At 37.3% G+C, this 16,755-nt stretch overlaps 1 protein-coding gene across 1 annotated transcript in view; it reads left to right on the top strand.

Annotated features, from left to right (window-relative positions):
* MYO3B (myosin IIIB) overlaps positions 1-16,755 on the top strand; it is a 175,533-nt gene that overhangs the window by 39,120 nt on the left and 119,658 nt on the right. Inside the window, exon 7 of the mRNA XM_010286583.1 lies at positions 7,342-7,407. Within this exon, the coding sequence (XP_010284885.1) occupies positions 7,342-7,407 (66 nt within the window). The remainder of the gene's footprint in view (positions 1-7,341; positions 7,408-16,755) is intronic.

Consider the following 16,755-nt stretch of genomic DNA (forward strand, 5'->3'; position numbering starts at 1 on the left):
GCAGCTGCCAAATCTGACTGAAACCAGTGGCCTGTGAATTGCAATGTTCAAGGGAAAAAGTCAAAGATAACCCAGATGTTCCCAAGTAGAACACTTTGCAATTTTTTTTCATTCATTTTCTGTCTGTATGAATGAAAAAATCATGTAATTGAGATTTGTTTTACTACATTTTCTGAAGGTTATTATTTGACCTTTAAAATAATTTAATGTGCCTAGCACGTTATTTCTGTCCATACGCGTTACTTTAAAAATGACTTTTAATTTATCAGATACATACCATTTTGAAACACAGGGTTGTTCATGTGCAGGGGGTTTCTTAGAATGTTTCTTTTGACAGCTCTTTATATTCTTCCTGAAGCGCTTTTCTTTAGGCAATGCATAAAGTGAATCTTGAAAATCAAAAGGAGATTTGTGCATAATTCTGGAACTGACTACCTTTTACCATTTATTTTTGCTCATTATTATGCTGGCTGATGAAATATTCTAAGCTCTTGTGAATAAATCTTGATTTAAGTGCGTTTTAAAGAGGTAGGTGATATTTTGTTCATTTATGGATTTGCATTTGTTTTGCAGCTGAGCTCATATCTCATTGTTAATCTGCTAACTCATCTACATAGTGGCAGCAAAAGAAATAAATAGTCACGTAAAATCACAAGCAAAAGGGGGTAAATGTGTATTTATGTGTTACAAGACATATAGCCATCATTCTCTTTTGAGAAAGAGTGAAAACAGATAACCCAGTTTGTATTTTATTAGATCAGGACCCTGTATTAACAAAACAAAGCCTAAAAAGTGGATTGGTACCCTTGACCCTTTCAAATAATTAGGGTCCTACAGTCTCTTAGTTATATTTGTCTGTTTAACTTTCAATTCAATATACATTCAATATACATTTATCATATGCTGTTGGATTCAGTCCAGACTTCTGTAACTGTGTATGGCCTATGGAAAATAAAGAGCATCCATTCCAGTAAAGAGGGAAATATCTGTCTCTGTCTCTGTAATTAAAAGATAGTAAAATACTTAAGAAGAATATTTTTGTTTCAGCAGTTAGGCAGTAATGTCTTATGTTCTGCTTCCTCTTAACTGGTTTTTTTCCCTCGTTGGGTTTTGATCTTGGTTTAAAGCAGCATATCCGTGTTAGAATTAATGCACTTACACATTATTCGAATAGATATATGCCTTTGATATTCTAGAAGATAAGAAATTGAAGTTGTATGGTAACAGTTTTGAACTAGATATTTACACAAGGAAAACAGTCCTTTCAGAGAGAAGGGAGAGGGAGGGGAAAAGGCGAAACTTTAGAAGTGAATCAGTTGCCAGTGAGAAGGTGTCTGGAGAGTGAATTTGGCAGGAGCATACTCCCCCTTCTTCCTTCTCCTCAAATCTTTTCCTGGAATGTACTGTGCCGTTTGTTCTCACAGCATAAGGGTAGTTTTGCTGGTGGCCCCTAAATTGTATAGCTAGAGTACTGTGATCTGGCATTAGTCTGTTCCCTTGCCTGAGGAAGGTTTATGTAACTGTGATGAGCCCTAAGAAGCTAAAGATGATGTGAGGAGCTACCACCTTTTCCAGCTGTCTCATATGCTGTGATTTGGTACATAAGGTCTCAACATATGGTTCATGCCTTGTAGGCTGGATAGGCATGGAAATGCCTTGCCTATAGATCTGGTTAAGAAGACATAAGTAAGATTGGTGCCCGGTATGGTCAAGACTTGCACAATTCTAGGTGTTTTGAGGAAAGGATGTTCAATTGCCTTTGAAGCCCCTTTGATGAACTAGGTTGGCAGACAGTTTCTTTAGACCTGGAGCCATTTTTCCCAGATCCCATGCTTCTGGCATCGCTTCCAATTTTGTTGGAGATCCTGTATTCTTTCTGATCTCTTGAGGCTGTTGTTCCCAACCATGGAGGCTTCATGCAGCAGCATTCAAGTTGCTGACAGCTTTCCACTGACCTAAAAATCAACTTCAAAGGCCTGCCTCCATATGCATGGAGGATTTTTGTGCTGATTCTCGACTCCTGCAGGCACCTAAGCTCTACAGTTTCTGTCTTAATCTTACAGAGTTGAATACAGTACCAAAAAGGACTTTGGTGAAATATGTTATGAAGTCAGTCAAAGTTGAGTAGCCCTTAGTAGGAGACAGATGAGTTGGAGAGTGTTTAGGATCTGAATTTTTTTTTATTCAGATCAGTGGAAACCTCTTACTGATTTGAATGGGCCACAAACCAAGTGCATTAGGAAAACCTCTGAGCCCTTTTGAGAATTGCCTGGTTATTTTTGGAGGATTACCCAAGATGGGGCATGCTCTGGAGTAGCAGGACTTTAAACTTGTATGAGAATTTATCAGGTATTAATTAATGTCAATTATTCACGTATTTTAATAGAAACCATTTGTTTTAGGTAACCTTTTGTAGGGAAATCTCTTTATTATGCACGGTTGAGTTGTGCTTTTTCCGTGGCTGTTTCACTTAGGTTTTTGAAATATGATTTAATTTCATGTAAAAACTGGCTATGTGTAAACCTAGGCAACTGTCAACAGAACTATTGTCTCTTCAATCTGCTAGAAAAATAATTCGCAACATGCGTGTACCGGGCTGTGATTGCCAGGGCCTGTTTGTGGTGACAGGTGTTGGATGTTCATCTGCTAATTTCTCATTAGAAACAGTGTGGTAGGCTGATGATGCAGTTTGGTCACTGGAGGCTCTGTCTTGATTTCTGTTTATAAAATATATGGCTATGTTTACTGAAATAGAAAAAAATAGTAGATGCATTTTCAAATTCTAAAAAGTTGTCAAAGAAGTATTTTAAGATTACATTATTTGTTTTCTCATTGCCAACAAATATCTATTATCTGTGATCTGTAAGTAGGCTCATAGCTTAATGAAAGGATGAATGGTGCTCGCTGAGCTGCATCATTGGCCTTATTGTGGTAAAATGACCAATTTTGTTTTACCAGCTGTGACTTTGGAGGCAGGCTGAATGACAGGGAACACATAAAGCTCGACAGGTTAAAATATTTTCAGCACATAACTGTGTGTGTATCATTCAGAATTCAGCAGCAGTTCTTGCTTGATAAGCTTGCTAATGTCTTCATGTTCTAATGAACATTGTGCTTCTGTATGGGCTGTCTTGTACAGGCTCAATCCTGCAGTCCTCACTGAAGCAAAGCTCCTGGTGAAAAACAGCATCAGTATGACCATGGAAAGCACTGAATACAAGGGTAGGAAAACTCCTCACAAGAGCAATGCATCTGCCTAAGGAAATAGGACATGTAGTTCTGTGACTAATCATGAATTATAGAAAGAACTACAGAAAAAAAGACATGAAGTTGGGAAATAAATGGTTGATTACTCATCTTGCATCAAAAGAGGACATTTTCAAAAGACAAGCCCAATTATACCCGCTTTTTGCAATAATATTCATATCTACTTCTCACATTTTCTATCACTTGCAGTAGAAAATAAGGCTAATTGTCCTTCAGCTTCTCACATGTGGCAAGGATGATTGAAAGGTTGCATGCAGAGCATTCTAACTGTATATGAAAGGAGGAGAACAAGTTATGTCAGCAAGTTAACAAGAGGCAGCTTTTCAGTTTTTCCTGTGAATGTGTTGACTACTGCAGATGCAACAGGCAGATGTTGGTGAAATGCACTGATGTTGGCTGATGCAAGTACACAAAAACCATAGAACTCCATGTGTTGGGTTTAATATAGTCTGGAATCGCAAATGGCCCTAGTTTGAGCTGAAGTACTGTTGCTTCCTGTGGTTTAGCATCTGATAATGTATGTGAGTTCTTTTCCCTTTTCTCTTTAATGTGATATGAATTGCAGATATCTTGTTGGATTATTATTTTCAAACTGCAAAAAACTTAGTGTGTTCACAAAAAAGCCTGAAGTGAGTTACCCTTGCATATCCGGCTTTTTGTGTTACCCTAGAACTGGAGTTTGAGTCCTTACTGCAGAAATCCACCTCTGGAGGTGCCATGGAGGCACTGGTGTTTTCTGCTGTCACCATGAAACAGTTTGTGGTGTCTTAGGCAAAGCGAAAGCAGGAAGTTGACCCTTTTATGCCCCTTTCTAAAGGCAAAAGCCATGCATGCAAGCAAAGCAGAAAGAGGCATTCATTCACCACTTCCTGGCAGCCATCCCCAGGAAAGCAGGGCTCCCAGTAACAGTTACTTGGGAAGACAAACACCATAACTCCAGATGTGCCCCCTCTTCCTCCTTCTTCCCTCAGCTTTCTATGCTGAGCATGATGTCATATGGTATGGAATATCTCTTTGGTCAGTCGGGGTCAGCTGTCCCAGCTGTGTCCCCTCCCAACTTCTTGTGCACCCCCAGCCTACTTGCTGGGGGGTGGTGTGAGAAGCAGGAAAGGCCTTGACTCTGTGTAAGCACTGCTCAGCAGTAACAAAAACATCTCTGTATTATCAGCACTGTTTTCAGTACAAATCCAAAACATAGCCCCATACCAGCTACCGTGAAGAAAATTAGCTCTATCCCAGCCAAAACCAGCACAGTTGATTTGGTACATGGCACGCTCAGCCACCTCTGTGAGAGTAGCTATAAGTGAGAGCTTAGGAGCTCAGTAATTTGTTGGACAAAACATGTTCTGTGTGGTTAAAAACATGACTTTTTCCATTAATCATTAACCTGCAAATGACTAAATGTATTTCCTGAATGACATCTGCTCTGCTGTTCTGTCCTTCCATGATGAAATCCCACCTGTTTCCGTCATAATGTCTGCAACTAATTGTCTTTTTTCAAAAAGGTCCTTGTGAGATTATTAATAGAGCGTCCAAACCATATGCTTTTTGTAAGCACCATTCTTACCACCATGGAAAGACTTTACGGAAAAGACAAAACTACATATTTCATGAATAGTAACTAAGCTTTTGAAAAAGCAAATTACTTTGCAATGAAGTTCAAAATTTCACAGCAAATATTATGTAGGCAGTGCTGGTATCATTCTAAGAAGAAATATATTGTACCTCGCAGTACGGTGAAAGTTGTTCTTATCAGAATCCAAATTGTCAGATAGAGTATCATTCCTGCAATATAAAGACTAAAAACATATACTGACCCTAGCTGGCTGTCCCTTAAAGCTGTTTGCAGAGCTCATGTATGTGGGATGTGTGGACTGATAGCCATTTTCATTATAGAGAAAGAGATTTTTTTTAAGTTTACCTTTTTTTGATGTAGGTTTGTTTTTTTTCTGGGAGTGCCTGTAGAAATACTTTTCTGTGTCTTTTTTTTCTGATTGTAAAAAAACAAATTCTATGATGTGCATGAACACACGACCCTGGTAAGTGGAAGACAACCCTGAAACGTTATTATCATTGAAAATAACTAATCATATTTTTTTCCTAATAATAAATTTGGCAAGTGATGCACATCTCAAACATTCTGGATTTCTTCACTTCATAAAAAAAATTGTGTTCCCTGAGTCTTCTGTAACAAAAGAGAAAAGTAATAACATATTCATCTCAGAAAACATGTCAGCCTGCAGTGAAATTAGATGACTGCATTTGTTTTGAATAGATATAGATGAACAAAAGTGGTCCATCTATTACAAAGCCATGTTGTAATTTTTTTTCTAAGCCATTTTGTTTGGATTTTTGAGGGTAATTGTTAAATGGAACTACTCTTTAAATGAATATACATGAAAAATTCAAGACTACTAAGCAGATCAGGACTAATTTATGCTGTTTATACTGTTTGCCTTTTTGTTTTGAGAGATAATTTCCAAACAGTGTCATGCTGTGGAATGTGGCCCCAGTATAAATGAGGTGATTCATAATGCAATCCTGAATGTTAGTGTTTTTGTTGTAGAATAAGTCTTGTTGTGATATTTTTTTTTTTCCTCTCCCCCCCCGCCAGGTCAATGCAAGTTCAATGCCCCTTCGCATTGAGCCCTTAAATGCAGCAAAAGACAATTCATTAAGGTTTCATAAAACACAAGTTTAGTCTTAAAAAGTTAAGTAGACCAGTACTTATGAAATCTTAAGTTGCAGAAGAAAACTCTGGAAGATAGCATAGTATAATATAATATGTGATTTGTGAACACCTCCTGCGATAGGTTGGTCCACTTAAATTTGAGCCACTTAAAATTTGGTCCATTTGATATGACCTATAGGCCTTGCTCTGTATATTTATGTAATTTAACTGTAACAGTAACAATCAGAAAAGAAAGTAATTATATGCCAACTAACATGGAAACCATCAGAGTTTAAAAGATTATTCTTATGGTCGTTTTATGTAATGTAAAAACAGTGTCTGCTAAATGTCACTTTAAAAATAACATCTATTTTTAATAGTTCTAGAGTTTACAGTGTCATCCGAACTGGATACAGATTGAAATCTGGTCTGAGAACGCTACAGATTGTTGACAGTTTGGTAGTTCTTATGATGAAGATATCCATACTTTAAAGTTTTGGTCAGAGCCAGTGATCTAGGGTAAAGGGCTAAAGTGCTTTGATGGTGTTACGGTTTAACCCCAGCTGGCAACTAAGCACCACCCAGCTGCTTGCTCACTCCTCCCCCTGCAGCAGGATGGGGGAAAGAATTGGGGGGCGGGGAGTAAAACTTGTGGGTTGAGATAAAGACAACTTAATAGGACAAAAAAGGAAGGGAGTAATAATGATAAAAGCATATACAAAACAAGTGATACACAATACAGTTGCTCACCACCCACTGACCAGCCAGTTCCCAAGCCATGGTCACCATCCCTCACCCAACTTTCCACAGTTTCTATCCTGAACATGCCGTTATATGGAAGGGAATGTCTCTTTGGCCAGTCTGGGTCAGCTGTCCTGGCTGTGCTCCCTCACAGCTTCTTGTGCACCTCCCTGCTGGCAGAGCATGGGAAGCTGAAAAGTCCTTGACTTAGTATAAGCACTACTTAGCAAAAACTAAACCATCTATGTGTTACCAACATTATTCTCATACTAAATCCAAACCACAGCACTAACCAGCTACTAGAAAGAAAATTAACTCTATGCCAGCCAAAACCAGGACAGATGGCTAGGTTAATATTTGAGTTTCAGTTGATACTTCTTGAGTCAGGTTGAATTGAAAGGGAAGCGCACTGTGAGCTATACTGTCTACCGATTTCAAAGGTATTGACATAAAAGAAGGACATGAAAAGAGAACTGTCAGTGAATAAGAAGCAGCCAGAAAAACCCAATAGGCATCTGAAGGGGACACGTAGACAATTTGGGCTTTATTCTCTCTATCATAATTTTCTCACTAATGGAACCAATATCATCTTTGTTGACTATCTGTGAGATAATTCCAGTAATCATTAACATGTTAAATCCCAAAACTTTGTATTTTTTCAGAAACCCTCCTCCTACTTTGCTACATCCTGAAAAATGGTGCAGAGGATTCAATCATTTCATTTCACAGTGAGTTTTATTTTCTATTAAAAACAGCTTATTCAGCAAAGCCTATGTGTATCAATTTGAAAACAGAATTTGTTTATGGAGTTGTTGCTTTTGCAGGTTTTAACCTCAGTTTTCATTTCATAGACTCTAGGCCATGCTTCACTTTTTGAAAACTATTCAGCACAGTTTGATCCTCTCATGTAATTTGCTTCACAGCTTCTCTGAACTCCTTAATTGATTTGGTTCTTGACTTTGATGGACCCGGGACAAGTTTATAAATAACCTGATTTCCTTGATGGCTTTGCGGTGAAATTTTGTGTCAAGGAGGAAAAAGGGTTAGTGAAAATGATTGCTGGTCAATTTAAAATAAGAATTTGAAAGACAACAAAGAAAATATTTGCCTTTTTCTACTAATATTCAGTAAGTTGTATACCCAACATACGTAACTGAGCACCAGTTTTACCAAGAGTGTAATATATTACCTGAATGGTACCAACCTTCTGGATGCAGCTGTCACTGAACTAAAATATGCTTTTGCTTTACTTTTTTCTTTTTACAGTGGAACTAAGAAATTGCAATTTAATAGTTGCCAGCATTATATTCAAAAATCTTACAGCACCTTTTATGAGTGATTATTAGGGTTCTTCAGGATTTCATTGTGGCCTATTACAGCCTAAGCTGTGTAACATAGGAAGAATATTATCAAACCCGCGGGAAGTTTACACTGATCACATAACCAAATACTTTGAACACTGCTCCTCAGTATTGACTTTTCAAGAGAGGTTTGAAAATATACACATCTGCATTTTTAATCTGTTCTGTTCCTTAATGTATCTAGTTACTTGCGGAGGAGTACAATATTCCTACTTGATACTTTTTTCAGTCAGTTGTGTAGTAGTGTCTCCTCATTTTAGGAGAAGTTAAAAATAGAAAGGCTAATGCAAATTTTATTGATAATCCATGAAAAATATTCTTATTTACTATGCTGATCTTTAATCAGGCAGGAAGGTGAGATACACTGTAATGGTTGGCCTTCAGAGGAAGGCCATTACTGTCATTACTGCAATGTAACTCAGAATCTCTTCCAGTGTAGGTAGTAGAAGTACCTTCCTCTAGAGCAGATTGACCCAAGTTCTGTTTCTCCATAATGCATGTCCTTGTTTACATGGCAGCGTATATTGTGATTTATGTCAGAATCAGTATTTAATTACAGCAGTCACTGGATGGTGGATGAATTCCATTCTATTATAGAGAAACATTATTTTTACAGTATTTATGGACTGTAGGCTATATTCTGGGGAATGCTAGCACTGGTGGGTTATATTCCATTTGTGCTTTAGAGTGTCAGTGCTATTGGTAAATAAGATAGCATTCCTCTCCCAGAAACATTGTGCAGTAACCTTCAGCATTGTCAAATAGGTTTTTCTCTCTTGGTAGCTTCCTTTTTAGGAGTCCCAGCTGAGCTTGAGAACAATACAAAAACCTAAGTTTAACATTTGTTCAATCCTTTAGTTCAGCATCCACTGTTCATAAAAGAAATCAGACGTTAGTACTTTATGGCTTTACTTGTTTTTAATCTTGTCCTTTGGGGTTTTGATATCTTCAAATTGTATATTTTTAATCAGATTAATTTTTAATTACTTTTGCTTAATTACTTCCTCTCACCAGCAACATCTGCAGGTTCTCAAATCTTGCTTTTCATTTTTACAGTAATATGCACAATGAAGTAAGGGAGTATGCTCATATGCAGTCTCTTAACATGGAGAACAGCAACAATTGTAATAAATATGCTGGTTTTATAGCTACCTTTAAGAGAACCCTGAAATGGAATTCTCTGTGACATTACTTCATTCTCAGGCATGTGTTAGTAAAGCTGTTATGATACAGAGGTTACAAGATGTTTTTATGGAAGCTTGGATTTACATTAGTGGATTTTCTAGAAAAAAAATAAATAATGAAACCTTGGATCATACAACTGCAAACCTTGAGCCATTACTGATAATTGGCTCATTTATGTGCGTTAGTTATGCATTTGTTGATGCTGACCTTGTGACAACTTAGTTATGATAAATTAAAAGGAGTGACTGTATAAATCCCATACTGCCTTTTATCCACATGTTAGAACCTTGCCTGATGTTTCTGTCACCCTTGTGATGAGTGGTTAGCTTTCAAAGAATTTCATTATCTACCTCCTTCCTGATGGCTAACATCATTTGCATAACAAGCTTATCTGGTTCAAGTTATGGGCCAGACCTGTGTACTGACAAAAACTGAGCATGCAGCTTTGGCTAAGCTTACTTTTGACTTCAGTTCTGTTTACACAATAATTTGATTTATGCCAAGGTTGCCAAACCTGGTCACTGCAGCTTTTTTTACCCCACATTCTCATCCCTTGAAATGCCACTGTCTCAAGAGGCATTTTTGTTATAAGTGTTCTCTCACATATTATAATGATGTACAACATGCCAGAGTTGCAAGTTTTCAATGTACTTTTGTAGGTAACTCTTTAAACTGTTAAAATAGTAATAATTTTTTTTTAGAAATTAAGTCTGTATTTTTAACTATGATTCTACAGCCCCAAGAGATAAGATTCTGCAGCAGCATTTTAAAGTCAGATGCATTATTTACAAAATCTGAATGGAGAGAGTGTCAAGATAGTTCTTAGGTTGGTGAATTTGTTTCTATTCCCAGAATTGTTGACCATGACTTGAGATGAAGACTGTAATGTGCTGTCCTCATAAGGAATTTTACAATGAGATAGCTAATCAGATTAAGAAATTTTGTTTAAAAAAAAAAAATACAGACAAGACAGAATTTTAGCCAAGTCATCTTTGGTAGCAGCCTAATTTTGTATTTGGTATCTACTGAGATACACACAGTACATATATACATTTAAAAGATCAGTAAAATTCTATGTATACCTGTTTATGTGTACTACTGAAATTGTCCATTAAGAACCTGGCTGCTCCACTCATAATGTGGGAAAGAATTAATTATCTGTTTATTTTATCTATACATTTCCAGGGTTTGCCATTCCTATAAGGCCATGTGAACAACCACATCAGTTGTTGGAGGATTGGCTCCTAAAAATAATATACTTTTAATCATGTTTATTCCTATGTTGAAATAAAATATCAGTTTTGAAGAGTTCAGTCTATTTATTGCCCATGGATGTTTATGAAACTTTTTCTGATAGCTACAACATAGATGACATTGCTCTCTGTCCTGGTTTCAGATAACAATTTGTCCACCACCATTTTAGACATACAGTGCTTCAGAATTAATTCATAAAATAATGCAAGCTATATGTTAAAATGAATTTAAAAAACCCTATTCACTAGAATTATCTCACATGCCACAAATAATTTGCTTGGCAGTTTAAACCTTGACTGATCTCTAGGGGTAGATAGAGGTATATGTTCTTGGAGCAGAAGGGTACAATAACCTTTATTTACATTACATCACAAAATGGTAGTTTTAATTAAAAAGCAGACAGACATCTCCTTTTAAATTTATTTAACCAATGATTAGCTATTGTGGTTCTTTGAATTAATTAGTCATTCTTGAGCTGGAGGGAATTAAAGAATTAAGAAATTCAGGAAGTACTAAAGTCAAAATGTGAAGTTGCAGTATTTATGGTCACTTTTATTATCAGAATGTAACTTTTATTTTAGCAATGACACTGCAAATATAATACAACTATAATTTTTAGTCTTGATATACTCAATTTTTTGTACTCAATTTAAACACAGCCTCACAAGCTGAATTTCATATTGATGAGTTTACATTCAGAGTTATTCAATTAATAGATCATCTAGATTATATAGGTTTTAAGTGCTCCATTTAGATTTAACTTCTCTGAATGCAGATGAAATTTTTTCACAATCTCAGCCATTGTTTAGTGACATTCTGTTCATACTGCATAAAGAATATTTTACTGTTTCTATCACTGAGAACATGATATGCGTTTGACATAACTCATTAATTTCACAGTGTCTAAGAAGACGGAGGTTTGCAAATGTCAGAAAGATACAGGTTGCAATGTGTAAGGTTACCACCAAATCTGTAAGTTTTCGCGTTTTATTCATTGATGTAGACTGTGAATCTGTCTACAGATGAACTTGAAATACTAAATTGTAGTACCTGACAAAAGATCTCCACCACTTTTGAGTATTGCATGAGATATTTTTATACAGATGAATGGGCATATATAATGGATACAATTATCTTTAGCTTGCTAATGAGCAGTTGTAGTGAAAAAGTGCCATTTTAGGTAGAGGTGAGAAACACCCATGCAGTTTTGAAGTCCTGACCATGTAAAGAATCAAGCTAGATTTTACAAATGTCATAGTATCAAGATTTTTCACTCAGTAAAGTATACTGTTGAGCTCCTTACCATTAGTGATAAACACACATTCTTCCCTTGGTTGCCATGCTTTGTGGGTTTACTGACTTGCTATTCTCAGTTGTAAAGAGTAGTAAGTGTAGTATAGTATAGTGAGAAAGATATGTATTCATGGTGGAGTGACAAGTCTATTTGGGAAGCATTAGGAATTCTAGGAAGAGTATGCTGCATAGAAGATACAGTATCAGAGAGAGCATGTAAAGTAATTGTCTGATGAGACAAAGTTCCCTTACTCCCTTCTGCAAGCTCCTATTGTCATTAAGTGCCGGTATTTCAGTTTCTCAAGTAATCTCTCTCTATTGCTCTTTCACTGGGATGCTTTTTAAGCTTAATTTCAAAGCCTAGATGCTTCTGAAGCTCTAACATTATTACAATTTATTGGAAGGAAAGCCTTTTGTAATAGCTGATGTTTGCCATCTCTCTGCTTTACTTGAAAGGAAATGGAAAGGCGGGATGTTACCACCTGTTATTATACGGTTTTCACTTCCATAATATTTGGTAAAAGTAAAGACTGAGCATGGCAGAAGACTGAGGACAGTAAGACAGGAGTGGTAGACATGAACACTAAGATGCAGCGTGGGAAGGAAAGAAGAGGGCAGGAGCGAAAAGTGAAATACGTGTGTGCTGATCTTGTAGTAGTTTGTGTTTAGGGGTGGATTTATTCCTTCCAGTTAAATTATTCTAGTTCTCAAAGAAAGGATATGTTCTAGATGATCCAGGTTTGTTTGGAATGCATTTTTGATGGTATGAAAGGCAAAAGTATGGAAACAGGAAAGCAGTAAAAATTGAAGTTGCAAAAAATATAAACCAAATAATAATCCACCATTTCTGCCTGATAGTAGTACCTTTGCATTGGACTGATGAAGCAACAGTAGAATGGTAATGCCTTATTCCTGTCAGTAGATTAAGTCATCTGTACATGTAGAATAGTTCGATTCCTTCTTTTACAAATGAAGAAACTGAGATGAAGGGCATCTTGCTCAAAGTCACTCAATAAACAGCAGAGCTGGGAATGAAGCAGTCCAGCATACTTTCTAATTAAGGGAAGCTCCAGGAAGCACACGTGTGCTTGCTGTCCTCTTGTGGGCCATGGGGTACAGATCAGGTCTGGCACACAGTAATGGGAAGGATGTTGTTACTGCCTGTGGACTCCTAACTAGTAGAACAAACCTGCTCTCATCTGCCCAGGTGTTTGTGATTTAGATCGAATGAAGACATCATAGCGTGGCTGGATTTGGAGTTTCACAGCAGAGGGCATCAGGCAGTCAGCTTAATGGTGTGTAAGTGAGAAACTTTTCCCAGCTGCTCTGTGATTATGGCATAGTGGATCTACAGTTGCTTTTTTTAGTGGCTCTCCTTAGTAACTGGAAGATAGGAAGGAATGCACTAAACACCACAGGAGAGAAAAATATCTCTGTCCTTAGCTGCCTTTCCAGCTATGACATAAGATGTGAAAGAAATAAACTGTCAGTATCAGACTATGCTTTCCTTATCTCCTACCTTCTCTATGCTCCAACTGCCTCAAAATCAGCGGCATGCTGTAGTGTCAAAGGGGGATGTATACCTTAAGGGAGAATGTTTGGTACAAATGCAAAACATACTGTTTCTAATAAAAAACTTCAGTTGTAAAAGGTTCTGAAGGCTCTTTGTGTTCCTGGGACTTCAAGGACAGGCCCAAGATATAGAGCAGGCCCATTCCTGATAAAAGGCTAGAAACCCCTCAATTTCATCATACACTAAGTAAATGTATTTGGTGTTTTTGAGATGCTCCCTAGAATTGTTCTGACTGAATTTCTGTTGTCTCTGGTAAAAGTCTAACATGAGCAAATTCTGACCCATTCTAAGAGCTGCAAGAGGTGCCACTCCATAGAGTTTCCATTGTTTATTCTCTAAACCATGTATATGAGCCAGAATAAATTGTGTCTACTCAGCCCAAAGGAGGCTGTGAAACCGCTTGTAATTTTTGAAGCTTTAGAAGAGGTAAAGCTATGTGCTACACATAATTTTACAATTTCAGTGTGAGTGAACCTTTGTTAGATTTCAGATGTGTGCTCTAAATTACACTGTATGGTGCTTGATGTTAAAAATTAAACTGAAAGAAGATTTATTAATAAACCAGGTGCTGGTGACATTTCAATGTTAGAGTATTTCTCTCATTGTTAGGGACGATTAGTAATTTACAGCACTTGCTACCAAAAGGCAGATCAATAAAGATATAAATGTGTTCTGACCGTCAGAATTTATATTATGCACGTGATGATTGAGTACTTTGTCATAAATTCAGTCTTTCATCCTGATATCTGATTGTAGCAGAAGAAACAGTAAAATCCTTTTTATTTATCATGGGATGGTGGTGCAAGACAGGAGACCTATTTAACTTATATACATACAACTTCGTGCTCAGCGTTTGCTTTTTACAAAGGGGCAACTATATATAGCTATGAAGATAAGGTTATTCGCATTGTGTATGTCCTGTTGAATTAGAACTGAAAACAGAAATGCTGTTGGCAAAACTGTCACAGTTTTTTAGTTCGTTTTTGCAGCAGTGGGGGATGGGCAGGCCTGGGAATGGGAAGCAGGGAGGATTCAGGGAAGTAGGCACACCCCTGCATTGTTATTACAAACTTAATTCATTAAATGTCTTGACTTTTTCACCTCTCTGCTGCATGTGACTGACCAGTGTCTGCCACAGCTATGTGTGGTACAGAGGCAGGAGGAACAGTCAGAGTGAGGGATAGGAATAGAGCATTTTAACCAGGTAATCTCAGAGATTGTTATTTTCCCTTTCTGGCTGGAAAGTAGCCACTGATGGAAGTAGCTGGGAAAGTATGGTGAAGAAAAAAAAAAAATCATAACCTAGAGACCTCCTTCTCCCTGCTTAAGGAGAGGATCAAGAGAATATGACCTTATTCTTTCTTCTCTCCCTCTGGGAAATCTCCATTCTAGATCCCCGGCTGAGCTGTCTCTACTTTTGGGGGCAACCTGGTAACTTATTTTTCTGGCATTGGGAGGAGAGGATCTCAACACCTCAGGATGACCTGAAGTCCTGTTAAAGACCCTGGAAAGCTCTTCTATCCCAATAGGAGAGCCCTGGAAAGATTCCTTACTGCTAGGCAGCAAGTACTTGTACAAGTAATGAAGTATTTGGGGGGCAGGGGAGAGTGCTGTAGAGCTGTGCAAGGAGCAGGTGATGGGAAGAGCACCCTGATGGGCCAGGGAGTGGCAGAAAGATAGGGTCCAGAGGAGTGGCACTGAAGACTTTAACCATTTGTTGAACAGATCAGAGACTTTATATCTCTCTTGCCCAGAGGCTGCGGTGTGGATTCCCTGGCTCTAATGCAGAGTCTGGTATACAGTCGTCATTTCTTCCAAATAATAATCCATGTATCTTCTGTGCATGTAGATGATAAATAGCAACTAGATGTCTGGTTGGATATTTAGTTTATGAGACAAAACAAGTTCCAGCAATCTACTGCCAGCAGATGAAAAATCATCAGAAAATGTAGCATTCACAAAATGCAATAATTGAAGAAACCAACATACTGGAGATAAATCATAATGTAACTAAGCTATAAGGGTTGGAGCTGCTTGGCTTCTTTATTTTTAGAGAAAGTATTTGTGGCCAAATATGTCATAATAGATCTGATGAAAGAGAATTTCTGAAAGAAATAACTGCTGCTCTACTTAAGATTTGGCTGCAATAATGAATGACATTAATAATTGTTTTCTGTTTCTGAACACACAGGAGACTTAGACCACCATTGCAGTTATGAAATCTATTTCTTTCCACTTATTCATTAGTAAATATTAGCTCATGAATGCTGATAAATATCTCTCCTTTTCAGTCATCTGATTCGCTGCTTGCAAAATGGCAGTTTACATTGTCGAGACGTAGCAATTCCAACAATGTTATCGTCCAAGTGCAAGCAGCCAGTGAATTTTTAGAGGCTGTCTCAGATGGGCCTGTGTGTATAGGAGGCTGCTCTTATCCCTTGCTAATAAATGCTTCATCTTTGCCCGTAATTGTGGCAGAACGGAAATGCTGCTTAGGAGCCTGACCGAGACTGCAGCAAATGGCTGCAACCTATGTTTAATGTAGTGACACTAATGAATTCTGAGAATTAATTTTCAGCTAAGAAAGCATGATGGAAGAGACTAGAATTTCAAATTAGGTAATGGACTGACTTTCATCAAGGCAAACATCTACAATGTGTGTTTCCTTTTCAATCTCTACTTACTTAGCCTTCCCATTATTTTAGATCCAAAAAATAGCAGACCAAGTATAATCATATTTTCATCATATGTTACATGAAACCCATCTTGTAATAGTAGATTTGCTAGTCAGTTTGCTCAATGCAAGGCAGTCTCACAACTTTTCTTTTTTAATTTTATAATTTCCATAGGCCAAACAAATTGGCTTAATTCACAGGTGCAGCACATTTGTTTGGTTTTATATGTAACTGCAGCATCACTGACAGTGCCTAAGCTAACTGTTCAAATTGGTCTTAAACAAATGCTCAGATGAGCACCTGAAGATATTTTAGTTTTCTGGTTTCCTCAGAAGCAAATCCTTCAGTGATATGACTTCTTAATATTGTTTTTTACTTGTACAATATGCACACTGATTTCTGTTGGCTGCATTGAATAAGAATATTTACTGATAAGTGACATTATAACAGCTGTTTTGTTGCTGTACTCTTCCTCTTTCAAATGTTGATATTGCTGGATTTCTGTGTATTACTTCCTGAATTCTTTTTTTCTGGCCTTTATATGGAATATGTCTCCTGACTGAATGTGCTGGCAACTTTGGACTCAGGCACTGATATGATCAACTTTTTAACACATTATAGTTCTGTTTCAGGGTGCAGGTCAGTAGAAATCACTGTAATAATGCTCACCTTCATGCAGGCTTTAGTGTCATAAGACCTGATATTCTATATTAAATTGTTCTTTTCTGAAGAGCG

Source organism: Phaethon lepturus, unplaced genomic scaffold (genome assembly GCF_000687285.1).
Source record: "Phaethon lepturus isolate BGI_N335 unplaced genomic scaffold, ASM68728v1 scaffold2230, whole genome shotgun sequence".
NCBI lineage: Eukaryota > Metazoa > Chordata > Aves > Phaethontiformes > Phaethontidae > Phaethon > Phaethon lepturus.